Source organism: Cricetulus griseus, chromosome 7, assembly GCF_003668045.3.
Source record: "Cricetulus griseus strain 17A/GY chromosome 7, alternate assembly CriGri-PICRH-1.0, whole genome shotgun sequence".
Taxonomy (NCBI): Eukaryota; Metazoa; Chordata; class Mammalia; order Rodentia; family Cricetidae; genus Cricetulus; species Cricetulus griseus.
The window spans coordinates 15,651,911-15,673,096 of record NC_048600.1 but is presented as its reverse complement, the minus strand read 5'-3'; the positions used below and the strand labels follow the sequence as shown (position 1 = coordinate 15,673,096).

The following is a 21,186-nucleotide window of genomic DNA, read 5'->3' as shown; positions in this document are numbered from 1 at the left end:
ATTGCCTTAGGGTGGACTTGCTAATGTCAGATAAAAACCAAATCTAAGATAGGCGGGAGCATAGTTTAGTGGTAGAGACACACCTTGTCTAGAATGTAAAGAGCTATGATTCTGTCTCCAACCACAGCTCTAGATTTTGATTTAAGAGACTGTTGTAGCCGTGTAGTGGCACACACCTTTAATCCTAGCACTCAAGAAATTGAGGCAGGTGCCTCCAGACTGGTCTACATGGTGAGTTCCAGGACACATGGTTAAGACCCTGTTTCGAAAAAGAGACTATTGTATACAGGGAAATCTAAGAGATCTGCAACCTGTTCCTAGACAGATAAGGGCTTTCCTTTTCTTTCTTTTTTTTTTTGGGGGGGGGCTCTTTTCTTCTATAGGGAAGAATAAATAAAGCCAGAAAGACCTGGGTGAAAGAAAGTGGGACCAACCAACAGTAGACATTGGACCAAACAGGACTTAAGAGTTTTGTTTATTTCAAGGTCAACATACTTTCTGGAGTAGCAAAAAAAAAAAAAGTGGTGTGTGTGTGTGTGTGTGTGTGTGTGTGTGTGTGTGTGTGTGTGTGTAAGAGAGAGAGAAAGAGGTGCTTCCTGGCTCAAGCTGACGGTGCGCCTAAGTTTGGGAATCGGGAGCCAAACATGCTTCACTGAAGTGTAGTGATGTCAGGGCAGTTGGTTTTTGACGACATAGTGATTACAAGCAGTTCTGCTAATCATTTATAGAGATCGGGAATCTATACGCCTTGACCGTGTCTTGAATAAACAGGGAGGCATCTCGGAGTCTTATCTAAATCCTATAGGAAGTCGACTCCTGAGGCAGAGGCAGGAGGATCTCTGTGAGTTCGAGGCCAGCCTGGTGAACAGCGAGTTCCAGGACAGCCAGAGCCACACAGAAAAACCCTGCCTCGAAAAACAAAACAAACAAATAAATATAAATACACAAATAAATAAATCCTACAGGGAAGAGTGGTCTTTGTGGTAAGCCCTTTCAAGAACGCAAAGAGCGAGGGAGTTTCTTTAACTGTCACTCTTCGGATAATAGGGCTCGGGTGAAGTTCACTGACAAGGAAGCAGGGAAATCTCTCCGAGGAAGGGAAAAGGCACAGAAAGAAATAGGTCGACGCTGGATTTTCTCAGGTGAACGCCCACCTAGCTCCTGGCATTTTCCGTGCCTCCTAAGGAGGCAACAAGCAGCGGGGCGGGCGGCAGGGAAGAGACCGCCGCCATTAGTGCGCGCCAAGCCGAGGCCTGAGCAGACCAGCCACAGGAAGCCCCGCCCCCGGCGCGCTCCCGTCACCCGGGCGTGCTCCCGTCACCCAAGCGCGCTCCTTGGAGCCGTCCGCTGCGTGCTCCCGTCAGCCGGGCGCGCTCCTCGGAGCCGCGCGGAGCGGTCCTCGGGGCGCGTCGGGCAGACGGAGGGAGGAGGACGGTATCTCCGCGGCCCGGCCGCTCGTCGCTAAAGAGAGTCTCCCGGCCTGAGGGGCTCCGGCCGGGCGGCGGCGCTTGCAGACTCTCTTGGACCGAGGACTGAGCCGCGGGCCCGCGCCCTAGGTGAGTCTCCGGGCTCCGCGCCGCGTTCAGCCGGCTGAGCCGGTCGGGCAGGCGTTTCCCCGTAGGCGTTCCGGGCTCGTCGCCTGCCGCAGTGAGTCGGCACCCGGGGCTTCCGGACCTCACGACTGCGGCCGGGGAAGGACGCTGGCGGCCAGAGGTCTCCACCCCGGCCCCACCCCGGCCCAGGTGAGTGCGGACCTGCGGCTCCCCCGCTCTGAGAGTCTCGCCAACCCGATGGAAGCACTTTGTGCTTCTCTCTCTCTCTCTCTCTCTGAAGGCGAACAGAAACTTGGAGTTAGATATTGTCGAGACGTTCCCATTTCCAAAGGCGAACTAACGCTGCCCAGAGCGCACTCCAGAAATACAGGACTTGTTCGCTGGACATTTCGTAATTGACTTCAACCGCCTTGCCTAGCTCACTTTGATATTCTGGAAATCTGATGTTCTCTGTTTTCCTAATTGATTTTTATTTTTTAGTTCTCTTGCGTCGTCCCCCGCCCCCCCCCCATACACACCACACACACTCCTTTTTTACTCGTAGTAACACAAGTTTATTACTTGTCTGCAAAGATGATCGTTAGAGTGGCCTCCAGTGTTGGTTCTTTTGTATGTAATTTGAAATGAAAAAAGGGGGACTGATGATCTGTATTGTTGTTGTTAAAACAGTTTTCTTACCCCTGCCTGCAGTGGTGGTACATGCCCTTTATCCCAGCACAGGGGAGGCAAGAGGCATGTGGATTTCGAGTTCAAAATCTCACTAGTGAGTCTTGGCTGGCCGGGAACTCGGATATCTGTCAGCTTCTGTCTTGCAAGTGTTGGCATCACTATAGCCACCTTTCCCCCCTAGGGACAGGATATATGTAGCCATGGCTGGCCTCGAGCTTTCTAAGTATTCCATTGTGGCCTAAAACGCAGGCATTTTTCCTGCTCAAGCCTCCTAAGTGCTGGTATTACAGGTGTGAGTCATCTGAGTTGTGTTGATGTTAATGCAGGGAATACTGGTGTGGTAACACTGATGTTAGTGGTAGGTAATTGTGAAATGTGAAAGTCAGAATTGAGTTCAGGTAGACTGGAGAGGTTGATTACATAGTACTAAGTGGAAGAATATTGTAGATGGCTGTTACTACTTGAGCATTTACTCTTAAGAAAAAATGGTATTTGCTTCATGTGCACAAGTGTTTTGTCTAAATGCATATCCGTGCACCATTTTTGTGCCTGGTGCCTGTGGAAACCAGAAGTGAGTGTAAGATCCTTGTAGAGCTAGAGATACAGATGGTTGTGAGCCACCATGTGGGTACTAGGGATTGAACCCAGGTACTCTGGAAGAGCAGCCATTGTTCTCAGTGAGCTATCTCTCCAGACTCTTTGAGCATTACCTTTATTACCCACTGTTTGGAGATCAAACCCAGATGGGTTTTTTGGTTTTTTTCAAGACAGGGTTTCTCTGTGTAACCCTGGCTGTCTCCTGGAACTCTAGTCCCGGCTGCCCTCAAACTCAGAGATCCACCTGCCTCTGCTGGGATTAAGGGTGTGTGTGCACCACCACCACTCTGGCAAGCCAAGTTTTTTCATAAGCTTGAGTAAGTTTCCTGCTTGCATACTTAAGTTAAATGACCTTTGCTGGGGAGGAATACACAAGTGTCCACTCACCCCAGGTAGGGCACCATTGACAGACCAGAGTTGGATTCCACTCAAGTTCAGCTTCACGTGGCACACTAGTGAATTCATTGGACTGACTTATAGGAGTATGGGTGACGCCAAAGCAGCTTAATCACTGAAGTCTTACCCTAACATAGATGATGACCTCCTCAGAGCTGCCTAGATGGAGTTCCCCGATTAAGTTTTTGCACCCAAAATAGTACTCTCCACCTATGAAGTAAACCAGATCAAGAAGAATTGAAAAAGTATAACAACAGGTTTATTTGAGCAAAGCAACTCCCAGGCAGGTTCTCCAGTCCCAGAGATCCGAGGGCTGAGAAGCCACCCCCACAAAAGCAAGGAGACTTATAAATTGTGGGCAAGGGGTAATGACATGTCTGCTATTAGCTGGGTTTGTGCCCAAGAATGGTCAAAAGTTGAGCCCTTTAGACAGGAACATGGGCGGCTAGCAACTTCAGGTAGAGGAAGCTGCGGTTCCACCAAGAATATGGACTGGGATTTTGCTGCCTTTTCTTTGTTTGGAGACTCTCTGAACCAGCGGGGTATGGAGAGACAGAATTTTCTGGATCATGCAAAGGCAAGCAAGAAATACCAACCAAACACCCCCATTACCTCTCTCTTCATCTAATGTTCCACACTCCATATATTCTAGTACCTCAGAAGCCCACCAAGTATAGCTTGAGCAGCATTATATTTAACTGGCTAGGAAATGGAGGAGGGGGAACATTTCCCACCCTCTTGTTCTATGATGGAATGCCAACAGTCCTGATCTTGAAGGCCTCTTGCAAGTAGTCACAGCTCTCTGATAAAAATGGTAATGGCGCCGGGTTTTTTTTGCACCAGGAGGTGGTGGCGCACGCCTTTAATCCCAGCACTCGGGAGGCAGAGGCAGGCGGATCTCTGTGAGTTCAAGACCAGCCTGGTCTACAAGAGGTAGTTCCAGGACAGCCTCCAAAGTCACAGAGAAACCCTGTCTCGAAAAACCAAAAAGAAATAAAAAATAAATTGTAATGGCTGTTATGATTAGAGTACAGCATTCTACAATGTTTGGGAGAATTTGTTAATGCCTTAGTTAATATTTTATTCAGATTCAAAATTTTATTCAGATTCTTGTTTTTTATTTTTTCAAAACAGGGTTTCTTTGTGTGGCTTTGGCTGTCCTAGAACTAAATCTGTAGACCAGGGCTGCCTCTGCCTTTAATCCTGCATTGGGATTAAAGGCATGGGCCACCATCACCCAGCCCACTTTTTAAAAATTATGTACAACTGGGCTTTGTGGTGAACACCTTTAACCCAACACATAGAAGGCACAACAGAGGTCAGCTCAATCTATATAGTAAGACCCTGTCTCATAAAGAAACAAAAGGACTAAGTACTAAGGAGATGAGGACAATAATTATAGGTTTTTTTTTTTTTTTCTGGTTTTTTAGGACAGGGTTGTTTCTTGGTGCCTTTGGAGACTGTCCAGGAACTAGCTCTTGTAGACCAAGCTGGTCTCGAACTCACAGAAATCTGCCTGCTTCCGCCTCCCAAGTGCTGGGATTAAAGGTGTGAATCATCAATGCCTGACCCAATAAAGTAATTTTTAATTATGTATAATTATTTCATCAAATATCTAGTATTAGTTCTCCATAATATTGCCCAAAGGATTTGGAACTTATTCTAATAGCAGTTGGGATTGTTGAGGGTTTGTTTTTACAGGGAAGTCCAAAAATCAGATGTAGACAGAAGTTTCTGTCCTGACAGAACTTATACTGAGACTTTTATTAATTATAAATGCTCGGCCAATAGCTTATGCTTGTTACTAACTACCTTTTACAACATAAATGAACCCATATTTTTTACCTAAGTTCTATCACATGGCTCATTGCTTATTACCTCATTTTTGTACGAGTCCTGATTCCTCTGCCACTGTCTGTAGACTTCTCTGACTCCGCCCTTCTGATAGCGGTGTAGAAGCTGGTTTGAATGAGGAGCTGCATGGGGATGAGCATCTTTGGAACATTCTAGGTTATCCAGGGCTACATACTGAGACCTTGTCTCAGAAAAACAAACCAAAGAAAAACCTTTAGAAACTGTAGTCAATAAAGTACATTCCTTGAGGGAGCTGAGGATCTGAATTTGGATCACCAACTTCCACATAAAAGTTATGGTGGGTGCCTATAATCTCAACAATGCAGATGCAAAGATGGGTGGATCTCTGGAGTTTACTGGCTTGTCAGAGTAGGTGAATCAGTGAGCCCCAGGTTCCAGGGAGGCACTCCCCTGAAGAAATAAGGGGGTAGTATCTGGGGAGGAAACACCTGAAATTGCCCTCTGACTTCCACATGCTCCCACACATACCTGCACATATACACAAACATGGTGGGAAAGCATCCAGGAAGACACCTTACATGCCACCCTCATGAGTGTATACTACCACCCTCATGAGTGTATACTACATGAACACTTGCACGCGTACACTCACCTAAAAGAAAAAACAACTTTATTAACTTTAGCAGTTGAAGAAAGGTGTTTATTGGGGGATGAGGAAACACATAAGAGACACAGAAAAAGACCCTCTGCAAAGCACAGTGGGGACTCAAAGCCAAAAGAAAAACCATTTAAAATATTACTATTGGTATCTTTGTGGAATCTTTTTCTTTTTTCTTAGTGTGAACAGAGTGTTTTATTCACAAGAATGTCTATACACCATGTATTTGCCACATGCCCTCATAAGTCAGAGGTGTCTTAGGGTTTCTATTGCTGTGATGACAAACAAGTTGGGGAGGAAAGGGTTTATTTATTTGACTTACACTTCAGTATTGCTGTTCATCACTCAAGGAAGTCGGGACAGGAATTCAAACGGGGCAGGTTTCTGGAGCTGATGCAGAGGCCATGGAGGGGTGCTGCATACTGGCTTGCTTCCCCTAGCTTGCTCAGTCTACCTGGTAGATCCCAGGACCAGCAACCCAGGGGTGACACCACCCATCATGGGCTGGGCTTTTCCCCCACTGATCACTAAAAGAGAAAATGTCTTACAGCTGGATCTCAAGGAGGCATTTCCTCAGCTGAAGCTCCTTCCTCAATGACTCTATAGCTTGTGTCAAGTTGACACACACAACCACCCAGTACAGGTGTAAATCCAAATGGAGTTACCAGTGGTTGTGAGCTGCCCTGTGGGTGCTGGGAATCTAACCTTGGTTCTCTGCAAGAATAATATCTCTTAACTACTGAGTCATCTCTCCAGCCCCTCATCTTTTTATTTTGTTTTGAGACTGGCCTCACTACGAGGCCCCAGCTGGCCAAGAACAGATTGGTCTGCCTCTGTCTTCCCGGTGGAAAGGTTAAAGACTTTTTTTTTTTTTTTTAAACAGGATCTTTCTCAGGCCCAAACTCATACCGACATAGCTGAAGAGGGCCTTGAACTCATCCTGCCTGTGCTTCCCAGGTCCTGGGATTGCAGGCATGTGCCACCACACACTGCTGTGTGTCTTTTATTTTATTTTAGATGAAAATGACTATGGTGAATTTGGTCAGTTGTTCAAACCCTTTATGGTGGTTGTTTAAAAAAAATGGCAGGAGAGGGCAGGAGGTTGTGACACAGGACTTTAATACCAGCACTCAGGAAGCAGAGGCAGGCAGATCTCTGAGTTTGAGGCCAGCCTGGTCTACAAAAAAAAAAAAGGTGGGGGGAGAAATGCCATCATGCCATAGAGCTCTTGTGGAGAGGAGAGTTTTTTTATTGGGGGGAGGGAATGGAAAAGGGAGGGGAGAAGAGAGACCGGCCTCTAGGAACAGGATAGAGGCCAGGAGCAGTGGGAGAAAGAGGAGAGAGATGGGAAGTGGTTGGGCAAGGCCCGCTTGTTATAAGGGAAAGTAGTGAATGTGCACAGGAGGTGCTCTTAGTGGCTGCACCTGAGGACATACCCTGTCAGGACCCCAAGGGCAGATCAGTACAGTTGCCTGAATATTAACACTGGTTACATGCTAACTTACATGTTAAAGAATGTTAATACATAACAGTAAATTTTTTGATACCATTGAGAACTTTAACTTTTGTTTCTCTTTACTATTTCAGTAGCAGAAAGAGAATGAAAGAAGTAGATAACCTTGACAGTATAAAAGAAGAATGGTAAGCCAAGCAATGAGTTTGATGCCTTTGTTATTTTCTTTGTTTTTTTGTTTGTTTGTTGTTCTTGTTTGCATCTCACTGGCAGAAATAGTAAAGCAGCTTTTAATTATATATGATCACTTCTGCAAATTGGTAATAGTAATATATCTGAGGATGGTTTGTTGTAGTTTTAAGCCATAGCCACCTATATTGAATAGGTTGTAGTAAAAGTTTGTTCCTTTAACTATTTCTTAGAGCCCTTCTCATTACCATGATTACTTTTCTCTTTAAGATCATTCCTTTCGCCAGGCGTTGGTGGCGCACGCCTTTAATCCCAGCACTCGGGACGCAGAGACAGGTGGATCTCTGTGAGTTCGAGGCCGGCCTGGTCTCCAGAGCGAGTGCCAGGATAGGCTCGAAAGCTACACAGAGAAACCCTGTCTGAGAAAAAAAAAAAAAAAAAAAAAAAATGATGTTTTGCAGCGGGTCTGTGGTGTCCCACGCCTTTAATCCCAGCACTCGGGAGGCAGAGGCAGGCAGATCTCTGTGAGTTTGAGACCAACCTGGTCTACAAGAGCTAGTTCCAGGACGGCCTCCAAAGCCACAGAGAAACCCTGTCTCAAAAAAAAAAAAAAAAAAAAAAAAAAGATCCTTCCTTCCTTTGTAGGGATTGAACCTAGGGCCTCACATAGTCAAAGCAAGCATCCTAACATTGAGCTACATTCCCAGCTCTTTTTGTGATGGGGCATCACTAAATTGCCCAGGTTGGACTTAAACTCACTCTGTTGCCCACAGATTCATTGAATTTACAAAGCTCCCCCAGTCTGCTAAGTAGCTGGAAATACAGGCTTCCACCACCACGCCAGGCTATGATTGTAGTTTAAAAACTGCTTTTTGGCCGGGCATTGGTGGTGCACTTGGGAGGCTGATCTCTGTGAGCTCGAGGCCAGCTTGGTCTACAGAGCAAATTCCAGGACAGCCTTCAAAGCAATACATGGAAGCCCTGCCTCAAAACACCAAAAAAAAAAAAAAAAAAAAAAACTACTATATGGATAAAACTCATTAATCTTATAGTGTGTGTGTGTGTGTGTGTGTGTGTGTGTGTGTGTGTGTGTGTGTGTGTGTGTGTGTGCGCGTGCGCGCGCGCGCGCGCGCCCGCCCACCTACATTCCATATTTGTGTGTGGTCAGAGGTCAACTTTGTGGAATCAGTTCTTTCCTTCCATGATTATGGGGGATCTTGGGATTAAACACAATAAGTAGTTTTACCACCTAAGCCAATTTACTGAGCCCTAAATACATTTTTTTCTTTCCCGTTTTGGTCTTAATTTTTTTTTATTATTATTATTATTTTTTTAAGATTTTATTTATTATACAGCATTCTGCTTCCATGTATGTTTGCACACCAGAAGAGGGCACGAGAGCTCATAAAGGATGGTTGTGAGCCACCATGTGGTTGCTGGGAATTGAACTCAGGACCCCTGGAAGAGCAGTCAGTGCTCTTAACCTCTGAGCCATCTCTCCAGCCCCTGGTCTTAATTTTTTTGAGAGAGGGTTTTTCTATGTAACCCTGGCTGTCCTGGAACTCACTCTGTAGACCATGCTGGCCTTCAACTCAGAAAGATCCTCTTGCCTCTGCCTGCGGAGTGCTGGGATTAAAGGCATGGGCCACCATGGTAGCCTGGGCCTACTGAGGTCAGCTTTGGTGAATGCATCTGTGTGTGTGTGTGGGGGGGGGATAGATGTAATAAAAAGGTTATTTTGAACCCTTCAAAATAATGTACTTTGACTGGGCATATGCCTTAGTTGGTAGGGTTTTTGCCTGGTGTGATAGGCCCTGGGTTCAGTCCCTAGCACCATATAAATCCAGGATGTGTCCCCTGCTTATAATGCTAGCACTTGGTAGATGGAGGCAGTAGTTCAAGACCATCATAGGCCACTTAGAAAATTTGTGGCCAGTCTGGGACATAGGAGATCATGTTGTTGCAGATTATTATTATTATTAATAAATTATTTTGGTTTTTTGAGACAGGGTTTCTCTGTATAGCTTTGGAGCCTATCCTGGCATTCACTCTAGAGACCAGGCTGGCCTCAAACTCACAGAGATCCAACTGCCTCTGCCTCCGGAGTGCTGTTCTGGGATTAAAGGCATGCACCACCAATGTCTGGCCAGAATATTATTTTTTAAGGTGTTACATTTGTTAATGCTCTGAAACATTTGTTTCAATGATGCAATGATGTGTTGCATTCCTTTATGTTGCATTTGTTTAACTCTGTGAAGCTGTGTTACTTCCAGTGTTCAAAACACTTGATGGTCTAATAAAGAGCTGAACAGCCAATAGTGAGGTAGGAGAAAAGATAGGCAGGGCTGGCAGGCAGAGAGAATAAATAGGAGGAGAAATCTGGGAAGAAGGAACAAGACAGAACAAAGAAGAGGACTTCAGGGGCCAACCACCCAGCCACCCCATGGAGTAAGTGTGAGATTAAGATTTACAGAAGAAAAGGAAAAAAACAAAAGACAATAGGTATATGGGATAATAATTTAAGAAAAGCTGACTAGAAACAAGCCAAGCCAAACCGGGCTTTTATAATTAAGAATAAGCAGTGTGCAAGCCAGGTGTTGGTGATGCACACCTTTAATCCCAGCACTCAGGAGGCAGAGGCAGGTGGATCTCTGAGTTCAAGACCAGCCTGGTCTACAAGAGCTAGTTTCAGGACAGCCTCCAAGCCACAGAGAAACCCTGTCTCGAAAAACAAAATGTGTTTTTCAAAGATTTAATTATCTGTATAGGAATATTGTCTTAAGAGGCTAGAATACAGCATCAGATCTTCTGGAACTACAGTTACCATAGTTGTGAGCCGCCATGTATAGGAATCATCTTTCTAGCCCCCTTCTGATGTCTTTAAAAATTATTTTTAAAATTCTGGGGCAAGTGTAATAGCTCCGTTGTTGTCGAACTTACAACCTGAGTTTGATCCCCAGGACCCATGGTGGAAAGAGTAAACAAATTCCCATAATTCCCACAAGTTGTTCTCCAACCTCCACAGTGCTTCTACACATGTACACCTACACACATACTCATACACATAATGCAATAATGAACATCTAGTTTGGGGGCTCTTAAATTAATTTTTTAAGTTCCAAAGTAGTGGATTTATTATGTCATTTTCGTATTCATTTCACTCTGCTTTGTTATCATTTGTGCCTTCATACTGTATGGATAAATGTCAAGGGCCCTGATAAACCCTAAAATACAAAAGATACCTGTGACTATGTTTTTTTATTGTCTACAGTGGCTACCCAGTAAGCAATGGCTTTCCTGCAAGGGCTGCTGCCTGAGAGGATTCTGTTCTCTCAGTCACCTACTCTTTCAAAGCTATTTAGGGAAACTTTATCTCATCTAAAGAACTCACAATTCAAGGTTTGAGGTTGAATTCTGCTGGCCCAGAGAGGCTGAATAGCAAGGAGCTAACCTCCTTTGCTGGCATAGTCTCTCTGCCCCCACTTAAAAACCCTTGCTACATGTGATTTCTCCTTACCACTTCCTGTCAGCTACTTGCTGACTCAGCCTCCTGCTAGAAGGTTAATTTTATTTAATCAAACACATCTTTGAACAGATAGATATCCCTTCAAAGCAAAAAGTTAGCCTTCCCCAATTGTGTATAGAACTGGTCTATATTAAAACATGTTTAATGACTTCCCCAGGATTACGTCTTCATTAACTTAGAGGTTAAGCACTTGATTTTTATTTTATTTTGCTTTATTTTACTTTTAGGGTTTGTGAAACAGGACCTCCTGACAATCAATCCCTCAATGATAATCAACAAAGGGACTGTGAATATTTTGTTGACAGCCTTTTTGAGGAAGCAGAGAAGGTTGGGGCCAAATGCTTGTCCCCCACTGAACAGAAGAAACAGGTAAATGTTACTTAGTGACCTCTAGGAGGATCCCTGAAGTCAAAACTACTTTTGTAATAGTAAAGCTATTATTTACCATTTTCATTATGTTGAATTTGCACAGGTGTCAGAAAAGCAACAGTGAGTAAAGTTGTTGGCATCTGAGCAGGAAGCAAAACCAGCAAAACCAAGTTATAAACTGTTATATTACTTACTTGAATTTACAAACCAAATAAATGATGCTTCTAGTTAAGAATGTCTGTGATGGAGCTGAGGAGGTAGCTCAACTGAGAGAATGCTTACATAGCAGACACAAAGCTCTGCATTCAACCCAGCATTTTGTAAACTGGGCATGCTGATATGAATCTGTAATCCCGACACTCAGGAGATGGAGAGTCAGGAGAACTGGAAGTCTGAAGTTGTCCTCAGCCACATAATTAAGTCAAGGCTGGAATATTCAGGATGCAAGGTTTACGTGGCAGGCACTTTAAATGTGAGGAGCTAGATTGGGACTCCCAGCTGCCACATACATAAAAAACCAAAAGACTCATTCCCAGGGCTGGAGATGCAGAGAGACAGACCATCCCTGTGCTGGGTGGCTAGCCAATCTAGCTGAATTGGTGAACTCCAGGTTCAGTCAGAGATATTTCAGTCATGATAGTACCAATTATAAACATTGATGAATTATAGTTTAAAAAGTAAACAAAACCTGGAAATGGAACACATTTATATATTCATTTATTTATTTATGGTTTTTCAAGACAGGGTTTCTCTGTAGCATTGGAGCCTATCCTGGCACTCGCTCTGGAGACCAGGCTGGCCTCGAACTCACAGAGATCCGCCTGCCTGCCTCTGCCTCCCAAGTGCTGGGATTAAAGGTGTGTGCCACCAACACCCGGCTCGGAGCACATTTATTTATTTTATGTGTTTGAATGTTTTGTCTGAAGGTATGTATATGTATATCTACCACATGTGTGCTGGCTGCCAACAGAGAGAGCCAGTTCTCCTGGAACTAGACAGAGTTACAGATGTTTAGTGGAGCAGGTCCTAGGAACCAAACCAACAACGAGTACTCCTAACTGCCTAGTGGTCTTTTTTTTTAATAATTTATTTAACTTTATATATATTGGTATGAAGGTGTCAGATCCCCTGGAACTGGAGTTACAGACAGTTGTGAGCTGCCATGAGAGTGTTGGGAATTGGACCTGGGTCTTCTGAAAGAGCAGCCAGTGCTATTAACTGCTCAGCCAACTCCCTAGCCCTTTATTGGGATGGGATAAAATAACAATTAAAGAAGACACGGACTTCAAGTTCTGGCCTCTACATGCAGCATACACACACCCATTAGACTTGGCTATTTTGGCAGGCATTTCCACAGAAAAATTAAGTGAGCCTGGTACTTCAAGGGAGACAACTTAAAACTGTATTTGTTACAAATGCAAAGATTTTACTTAGTCAACTTTTAACCAGAATAGGAATTTGAAGAAATCTCTTTCATGCATTTGACAGCTTTTCAAACTTACAGAATTTCCTCTTGATGTTAGTGTTATTTTAATAGCTATAATGTCTATCAGATAAGGAAATACATTAGCATTTAGATTTTCAAGGCTTCAGGAACCACTATTTTCTAAATGACTAATATGTTATTATAAAGTCATTCATTAGCTGGGTGTGCTAGTGAAAGCCTGTGAACTCAGGTAGGAGGATCTGGAGTTCAAGGCCAGTCTAAGCTATTTAGTGAGCTCAGGATCAACCTTTCTTACAATTCATGCCTGCCTTTACTGCCTTTTAGGTAGATATAAATATAAAATTGTGGAAAAATGGATTCACAGTCAATGATGACTTTAGAAGTTACTCTGATGGTGCAAGTCAGCAGTTTCTGAACTCCATCAAAAAGGGGTAAGCAGGATATATATATATATATAGTAGAAGGGTACTTCAGGCTAGTTTCTTATGAAAGAATCATTGATCTTTATCTTTCTCCCCATCCCCTATCCCTCCCCTCTCACTCTCCCTCCAGGCTAGCCTTAGACTCAACAGTACACTGCCATCTTGTTTTCTCAGAACTGGGATTAAAGACCATGCCCACCCCAAACCCCTTTTGTTGTTGTTTTACTTTTTTTTGAGACACAGTTTCTCTGTGTGACAGTCCCTGCTATCCTGGTACTGTAAATCAGGCTGGCCTTGAGCTCACAGAGATCCTTTTGCCTCTGCCTCCCTAGTGCTGGGATGAAAGATGTGGTCCACCATGCCTGGCTTGTAGTGCCTTTTTTATTTTTTTTAAATTGACATTTTCCTTAGAGAGCCATAACTAATTTTTTTGTTTTATTGGTACTGGGTCTCAAAATACAATATTGGCTAACCTGGAGTGTACTATGTAGACCAGACTGGCCTCAAGTGGAATTATGGGCATGCACCAATAAGCCCAGGATACAGCTATAATTTTGAAGTTTAGGAATTTGAATTCTGATCCATCAAAGTCTTGCCACTTATTCCTTAATGCCATACAAATAAGTACATATACGTGCACACACACAATAAAACTTTTTAAATTAGCATCATGTTGCAGTGGTGGCGCACACCTTTAATCCCAGCACGTGGGAGGCAGAGGTAGGCAGATCTCTGAGTTCGAGGCTAGCCTGGTCTACTAGTTCCAGGACAGGCTCCAAAGCTACACAGAGAAACCCTGTCTGGAAAGAAAAACAAAACAACAACAAAAAAGTAGCAGTGTGTAATCAAGTATTATGAATTTAATACTATTCTAGGTAATGCTATAAAACTGGACATGTATCTATTTATTTATACATATAAGACACCCCTGTGTGCTACAGTGTCCATATTGGAAGTCAGAAGACACTTGGCAGGGGTTTGTTCTCTCCTTCTACCATATGGGTTCCAGAGATGAAACTCTTATTAGGCTTGGTAACAAGTACCTTTACCAGCCCTATATATTTTTACAAGGGTCTGTTGTAGTCTAGGCTGACCTCCAACTTGCTTTGTAGTCAAGGAGAACCTTGAACTTCTGATCATCCTGCTTCCATGTCCCAAGTGCTGGGATTGTAGTGTGTACCACCATGGCTTGCTTATATGCTGCTAAAGACCTGCACATGCTAGCCAAGTGCCCAGCCAGCTAAACTACCTCCTTAATCCATACATTATACTTCTACAAATCATGTAGTTCTTTTGGCATATGGAATATGTATCTCAGAAAAAGGGAAAATAGGAACTTCTTTTTTTTTTTTTTTAACTACTCATATTTACATATCCATTCCCCATTCCCTCGTCCTCCCCTCCTCCCATGTTCCCCACCCACACCCCACACCCCACAGGCCTCCCCACTTCTCCCCAGGGATAGTGAAGCCCTCTACCAAGGACCTTCAAAGTCTGTCATATTGTTTGGGGGAGAGTGTAGGCCCTCCTTGCTGTATCTGGCCTGCAATAGTATCCCTCCATAGGGAATGGGCTCCCAAAGCCTATTTGTGGGAAAACAGGAACTTTATCGTTTTCTTTTCTTTCAAAGGGAATTACCTTCAGAACTACAGGGAATTTTTGATAAAGAAGAGGTGGATGTTAAAGTTGAAGATAAAAAAAATGAAGTATGTATGTCTACAAAGCCTGTATTCCAGCCCTTCTCAGGACAGGGTCACAGACTAGGAAGGTAAGTATGGTTATTGTGACAGACGTTTTCTCATTATTCTAACCATATAGAACTTAGTATTTCTGCTGTTGGAAGTGATTTTCTTTTTTTTTTTTTTTTTTTTTCCTGATGCTGGGGCTCTAACCTAGGGCCCATAAAACATGTAAGGCAAATAGTTAAAACTGAAATAAATCCCAAGCTCCCAAATGAGATTTTTTTTTTTTTTTTTAATGCTGATTTGGTTTTGGTTAGCTTGTTTTAGGCAGGGTCTTCATATGACCAAGGATGGCTTTGAACTTCTGATCCTTCTGCCTCCACCCCTCTAGTGCTGTGATTATAATGTTTGCCATATGATTGGTTTTATGGGGTATTGCAGATTGGACCGAGAATTTGCGTATGCTAAGAAGCATTCTAACAACTGAGTACATACCCAGACCCTTATTTTCATTTATTACTAGTAGGAAGGTGTATACATTTTCAGCTTTACATATGGAAACTTGTAGGTATACCTTTTAAAATACTTTGCTTTTTTCCCCTTGATTAATCAAGGGCTAAACTCTACAGAGAAAATAATTCTTTTAGAGACTCATCCTGTACCCCAGGTAATGCTAATTTACATGTCATTCTGTAAGTTTACAGATTAATTGGGTATGCATAATTTTATTTAACTCCTAGAGTATATATGTTATGAACATAACTAACATGTTTATTACAAAGAGAGGAGTTGTGACTTAAAAAACTCTTCCTAGAAACTGAATGTAAAATTTTTATAATGAGAAAACATGTGTCTGACTTTATTATTCACATTTTCTTAGTGCTACACCAAAAGTCATTTCTAAAGCAAAGAGTATTGAAGTTGAAAATAAAAGTACTTTGTCTGCTGTTCCACTGAACAACTTGGAGCCCATCACCAGGATCCAGATCTGGTTGGCCAATGGGGAAAGGACTGTCCAAAGATTTAATGTTTCTCACAGGTCAGTCCTGATTCTGTGCTTGACTGATTTGTTTTCCAATTTTAAATTTTGTCTCTTCTTTTAAGTTTAGATAACACTGATTTTTGAGAACTAATGAAGGCTTTTTAAAATAGCTCTCCCAAGTTTAATGTGTCAATCAACATAGGATTCTTAGACTCAACTATGTTTAGTCAGAGGTATTTTTTGCTTTGTTTTGGAGTTTTTAAAGCCAGTATCATGGAGCTGGAGAGATGGTTCAGCAGTTAAGAGCACTGACTGTTCTTCCAGAGGTCCTGAGTTCAATTCCCAGCAACCACATGGTGGCTCACAACCACCCTGAATGAGATCTGGTGCCCTCTGCTGGCATGCAGGCAGAAGACTGTATGCATAATAAATGAATAAATAAAATCTTTAAAAAAAAAAAAAAAAAAGCCAGTATCATGTTGACTGGGGCTTCCATACTGAAGTAAGTTCATTCTCTCTATTATTTCATTGCCGAGTACCTCATATCCATTAGGCATATATGCCCTACCAGTAAACTACAGCCCAGACCAATTTTTGTCTGTCATATTCTACCATACATAAATAATTGTTTATCCATTTTATCCATTGGCAACAATCCAAGTTTAAATTTATTTATACAGATGTGTCAGTCCCCCTGCTGCACAGTACAGTCACAAAATCCCACAAAACATGATACTGAGTTTTAAAAAGTTATAGAACAGGGCAGGGTGTGGTGGTATAGACCTTCGTGCTGGGGCTTGGGAGGCAGAGGCAGTAGATCTCTGAGTTAGGCCAACCTGGTCTACATAGTGAGTTTCAGGCCAGGCCAGCCAAGGCTACACAGTGAGACCCTATTTCAAAAAAAAAAAAAAAAAAAAAGTTACATAACAAGTTCGCTATAATTGTACAATCTTTGTCTTGTGTTTTCTGGTATGGCTTTGTGGATCTCAGCTGGGCTCATTTCCAGGTCACTGACTCTGGGTCTGTTCTTCTGTCTCCCACTTTCTTAAACCAACAAAGGAGCTGGCCCTGTTCTTGTAGCAGAGGTAGAGGCACAAGATGCAGTTAGTCTCCTTTGAGTAAGAGTGCTCTTGTGTTACTCAGTATTATACTCTACTGGCCATGTTCTGTTTGTACAGAAGACGGTCTCTCTGTCTTCTCTCCCCTGCCATGGTGTCCATTTTAAATCAGATGCTTGCAGCTGCTCTGGACTCTCCATTATGTGTTTGTTGTTGTTGTTTGTTTGTTAATTTTTTGAGACAGGGTTTCTCTGTGTAATAATCCTGGCTGTCCTAGAACTCTCGTTGTAGACCAGGTACCTCCCAAGAGCTGGGATCAAAGGCGTGTACCACCACTGCCCAGGTGATCTGTTGGTTGCCCAGGTTTTCTTGGTTGGTTTGTTTTTATGTTTTTTTTAACTTTATTTTATGTGTGTTGATATGAAGGTGTCCAATCCCCTGGAACTGAAATTACTGATAGTTTTGAGCTGCCATGTGGGTCCTGGGACTTGAACTCAGGTCCTCTGAAATAGTAGCCATCTCTCCAGCCCCTGATCTGTTTATCTTTATGCCAGATCCACATTGTTGTTGTTTTCTTTTAATTATTGCTTCCCCACATACACAGCCAATGCTCAGGATTTAACCCAGGGCTTCCTTCATGATACTACCTAGCACTTTCACTTTATCAGTTACAAGAGGATTATACTAAAATCACCAATTAGAAATGTGTCTATTTTACCTTTTAATCTCTTAGTGTGTTTGCTTGCTTGAGGCATTTTCTTTCCTCCCTACATCTGTGTTTTTATGAGCTGGGGTCTCACTCTTTTTCCATGCTCAGTTTTGAACTCCACACCCACCCTGCTCTGTATATCTTAAGCTATGTCCCCCTGAGGCAAAATTCTTGTATTTTTCTGAATAATGTACCTCATAGGGGATTAAAGCATGTCTTCCTCACCATTAGTAGGCTAAGATCTCTAGTGTAAAATTTTTAGCTGGCTTACAGTGTTTATTAAGTGGATGGTTAGTCAGCTTGCATGGGCCATTTGCTTGTTTGTATCCCAGGTTGACCTGGAATTTTCTATAATTTAGGGTGACTTTCAGCTCACAATACTGCCTTAGCCACCCTTGTGCTAGGAATACAGGCTTGTACCACCATGTCCATATAGGATTTGTTTTTTTGTTTGATTTGGGTTGGGTTGGGTTTTCCAAGACAGGGTTTCTCTGTGTAGCCCTGGCTGTCCTGGAACTTGAATTGTAGACCAGGTTGGGCTCTGCCTCCCAAGTGCTGGAATTAAAGGCATGTGTGTCGTCACCACCCGGCCTTTTTTGAGAACAGGGTCTTATCTTACATCCCATTGTGTAATTCAGGCTGGCCTCAGACTAATGGAAGTCTTCCTGTCCCACCCAACCTTCTGAATGATTGGATTGTAGTCGTGTACCACCCATCATACCAAACTTTAGACTTTCCTTTTACCAATTGGAATGCTTGTTCTGTGTTTTTCAGGGATATATCTTTTATTTTTATTTATTTATTTATTTTGGGTTTTCGAGACAGGGTTTCTCTATGGCTTTGGAGGCTGTCCTGAAACTAGCTCTTGTAGACCAGGCCGCCTTGCATGCCTTTGATCCCAGCATTCAGGAGGCAGAGGCAGGCAGATCTATGTGAGTTCGAGGCCAGCCTGGTCTACAGAGCGAGTGCCAGGATAGGCTCCAAAGCTACACAGAGAAACCCTGTCTCAAAAAAAAAAAAAAAAAAAATCCAAATATCTATACAAGTTGATGCTACCTTAAATTAGCTACTTCAGGTTTTCATAAATTAATAGTTTGTGGTATTTTGCAGGGTGAGCCACATCAAAGACTTCATTGAAAAATACCAAGGATCTCAGAGAAGCCCCCCGTTTGCCCTGGCAACAGCTTTTCCTTTCCTCAGACTTCTGGATGAGACACTCACATTGGAAGAAGCAGATTTGCAGAATGCTGTGATCATTCAGAGACTCCAGATAACTTCGGAGCCTTTTAGAAAACTCTAACAGTTTTGATTTTTGAGAGACAGGGAAATGATGGTTGGAAGTGGACATGCAGAAGTGGGAGACAGAAGACAGTTTGATTGAGCTTGAGGTTTGAGTGCTGCTTAATTCCTTATGAGGGGCTTAAATAATCACAAGTTAGAGAATAATGTATAGCTGGAAACCAGTTAATGTACATTTCTCAAAGGCCACTCAGAAAAAAAGTATTTTCAAATACTTATTATAGTTAACCAATATATATTAAATAGCTGTATCATTAATCTTAATGTGTTCTAAAGTAGCAAAATATCCACAGCATTAGCATTGAAACATTATTTCCAAACAGCAGATTATTAATATAAATGTTAGCTATCTCAGTTTTAAATAGCAACACTTAAAATATTGTACATGACTTGTTAAAAACACCAATGTAATTATTATGTTGCCTAAGCCTTCTCAGATTTCACTCTATGATGGCAAGAGATATTCAAATATTAATTTGGCAATAGTATCCAAGATATATAATATTTTAGGAATAAAATCGTGTAGCTTAGTACAATGTCAGTATTGGGTGCCTACATACTTTTCTATACCTTTTATATGTAATTTTATGGGCTGGGGATGTAGTTCAATAGTAGAGTATTTGCCAAGTAGTTATGAGACTTTAGGTTCAGTCAGTCCCCAGCCAATATATATATATATATATATATATATATATATATATGTGTGTGTGTGTGTGTGTGTGTGTGTGTGTGTGTGTGTGTATTTTAATCCTTTTTTTAAAAGGATGCATATTTATTTAATGTATATAAAGATAATATATTAAAAAACGAGGAAAGGGAGTACCAAATTCAAGAGAAAAACATAAAATTCATACATTGGGCTTGAGGGCAGGGAATCATTAACATATGTAAGCATATAAAAAAAATAGCATACATGGCAGCCCCTTCAAGGGGGAATTTGTTCCACACCCAGCCCCCAAGGCCAGGGGCACCAGTCCAAAGGACAGAGAGAGGCCTAGGAAGAGGTCTTGAGGCAGTTGCAGACAGTTTCGAGCTCAACAGCTTGTCTACCATGGTGCAGGCAGAGCGTAGCCAGCTAGCCAGTTCCTTGCAGCAGCCATATTCCTCCAGAAGGCTTAGGCAGTATGTGCAGAAGTCCGTCTTGTCGATGTAGGTCACTGCTGCCATTGGAGGCACAGGATAAGTTTGGTGTGGTTCTGGAAGAAAATCTGTACACTGCTATTGCTGAGGTGCGGAATGATGGCCCTACATGTGCAGAGCCTTGTTTGCAGATAGGGAATGCTGGCCAGCTCATCATTTCCCCCGGGGTGTGATGCTGGCCCCTGCCTTCAGCAGGTGATCACTCATGTAATGGGCAGAAATACGTGAGGAAAGTGATCTTCTTCAAGGAGTTAGGGTGGGAGCTCATGGTGAGGTAGGACTCCGTGCTATCACACTATGTACTGTATGTAGGCTGTCACCATCATTGTAGAGGATGAGGTATGTTGAGTCATTGAAGAGCACCGCCATACTGCAAACCAAGAATTCTCCAAGAACCACAGTTCATTCTCTTCCAAATTTCTCCCCCAAAACTAGGAACTTATTTTCAGCTAGTTTTGTAATTAGCCATTTGTTTGCCACCTCTCAACTAGAATCTATTTTGTCATGTTATAAATTTGTGAATGTTTCTACATTTCTCATGTATCTACCCCCCCCCAAAAAAAAAAAAAAACAACAACAACAACAAAACAAAAAAGCCTCCTTTGTGGATTTCTCAGTTTCTAATTAACAGGATTTCTTGTGTGTCTTGTAGAGTACATGTCAGGGAGAGGTTCCAATAGGAAGAACAGTTATCAGCAATAACTCATGTTTTTTTAAACTGTGAAAACTGTTAGTATCAACAATGTTCTTAAAGATAATCATCTGATAAAGCTTTTTACTTGAAATTTAAAAGTTGTGAAGTGTCTAGAGTCCTTACCACAGGTTGACTTTGGAAAAATAAATGCCAAGGGAAGTAAAACTTGAAATAAGTGAACATTTTAGGAGTGGGAGCAGTTTGACCCAAGTCATTGCTTCAAATCTGTCACCAGTCAGTTATCTTGCAGATAAGGTGGACATACAGAAGTACATATCTGGTATACTTCATGTTTCCAAACATTGACAGTGCAGTATGTGTATTTATTTTAGTGCCTTAATATGTTGTAGAATATTATTTTAAGGTGTGTTACATTTGTTTATGCTCTGGAACATTTGTTTAAGGATGTAAAGATGTGTTGCTTTTGTTAATGCTGCAATTGTGTAACTCTGTGAAGCTGTGATTCTTTGCCTGTCTAAAACACCTGATGGTCTAATAAAGAGCTGAACAGCCAATAGCAAGGCAGGA

General features: G+C 42.4%; 1 protein-coding gene across 3 annotated transcripts; it reads left to right on the top strand.

The window, feature by feature from the left end:
• The first annotated feature begins 1,415 nt into the window (after window positions 1-1,415).
• On the top strand, window positions 1,416-20,565 carry Ubxn2a (UBX domain protein 2A). Of its 3 annotated transcripts, none has more exons than XM_027424592.2 (7): window positions 1,416-1,556; window positions 7,276-7,329; window positions 11,084-11,225; window positions 12,997-13,103; window positions 14,725-14,862; window positions 15,657-15,815; window positions 18,636-20,565. In XM_027424592.2, the coding sequence occupies exons 2-7, from the start codon at window positions 7,289-7,291 to the stop codon at window positions 18,823-18,825; spliced, it is 777 nt and encodes a 258-aa protein (XP_027280393.1). In that variant the 5' UTR covers window positions 1,416-1,556; window positions 7,276-7,288; the 3' UTR covers window positions 18,826-20,565. The 3 variants fall into 3 exon arrangements, with proteins under 3 accessions (XP_027280393.1, XP_027280396.1, XP_027280394.1); XM_027424595.2 differs by having other exon boundaries at window positions 1,418-1,556; window positions 7,279-7,329; XM_027424593.2 differs by lacking the exon at window positions 1,416-1,556 and adding an exon at window positions 1,610-1,742.
• Window positions 20,566-21,186: the final 621 nt, after the last annotated feature.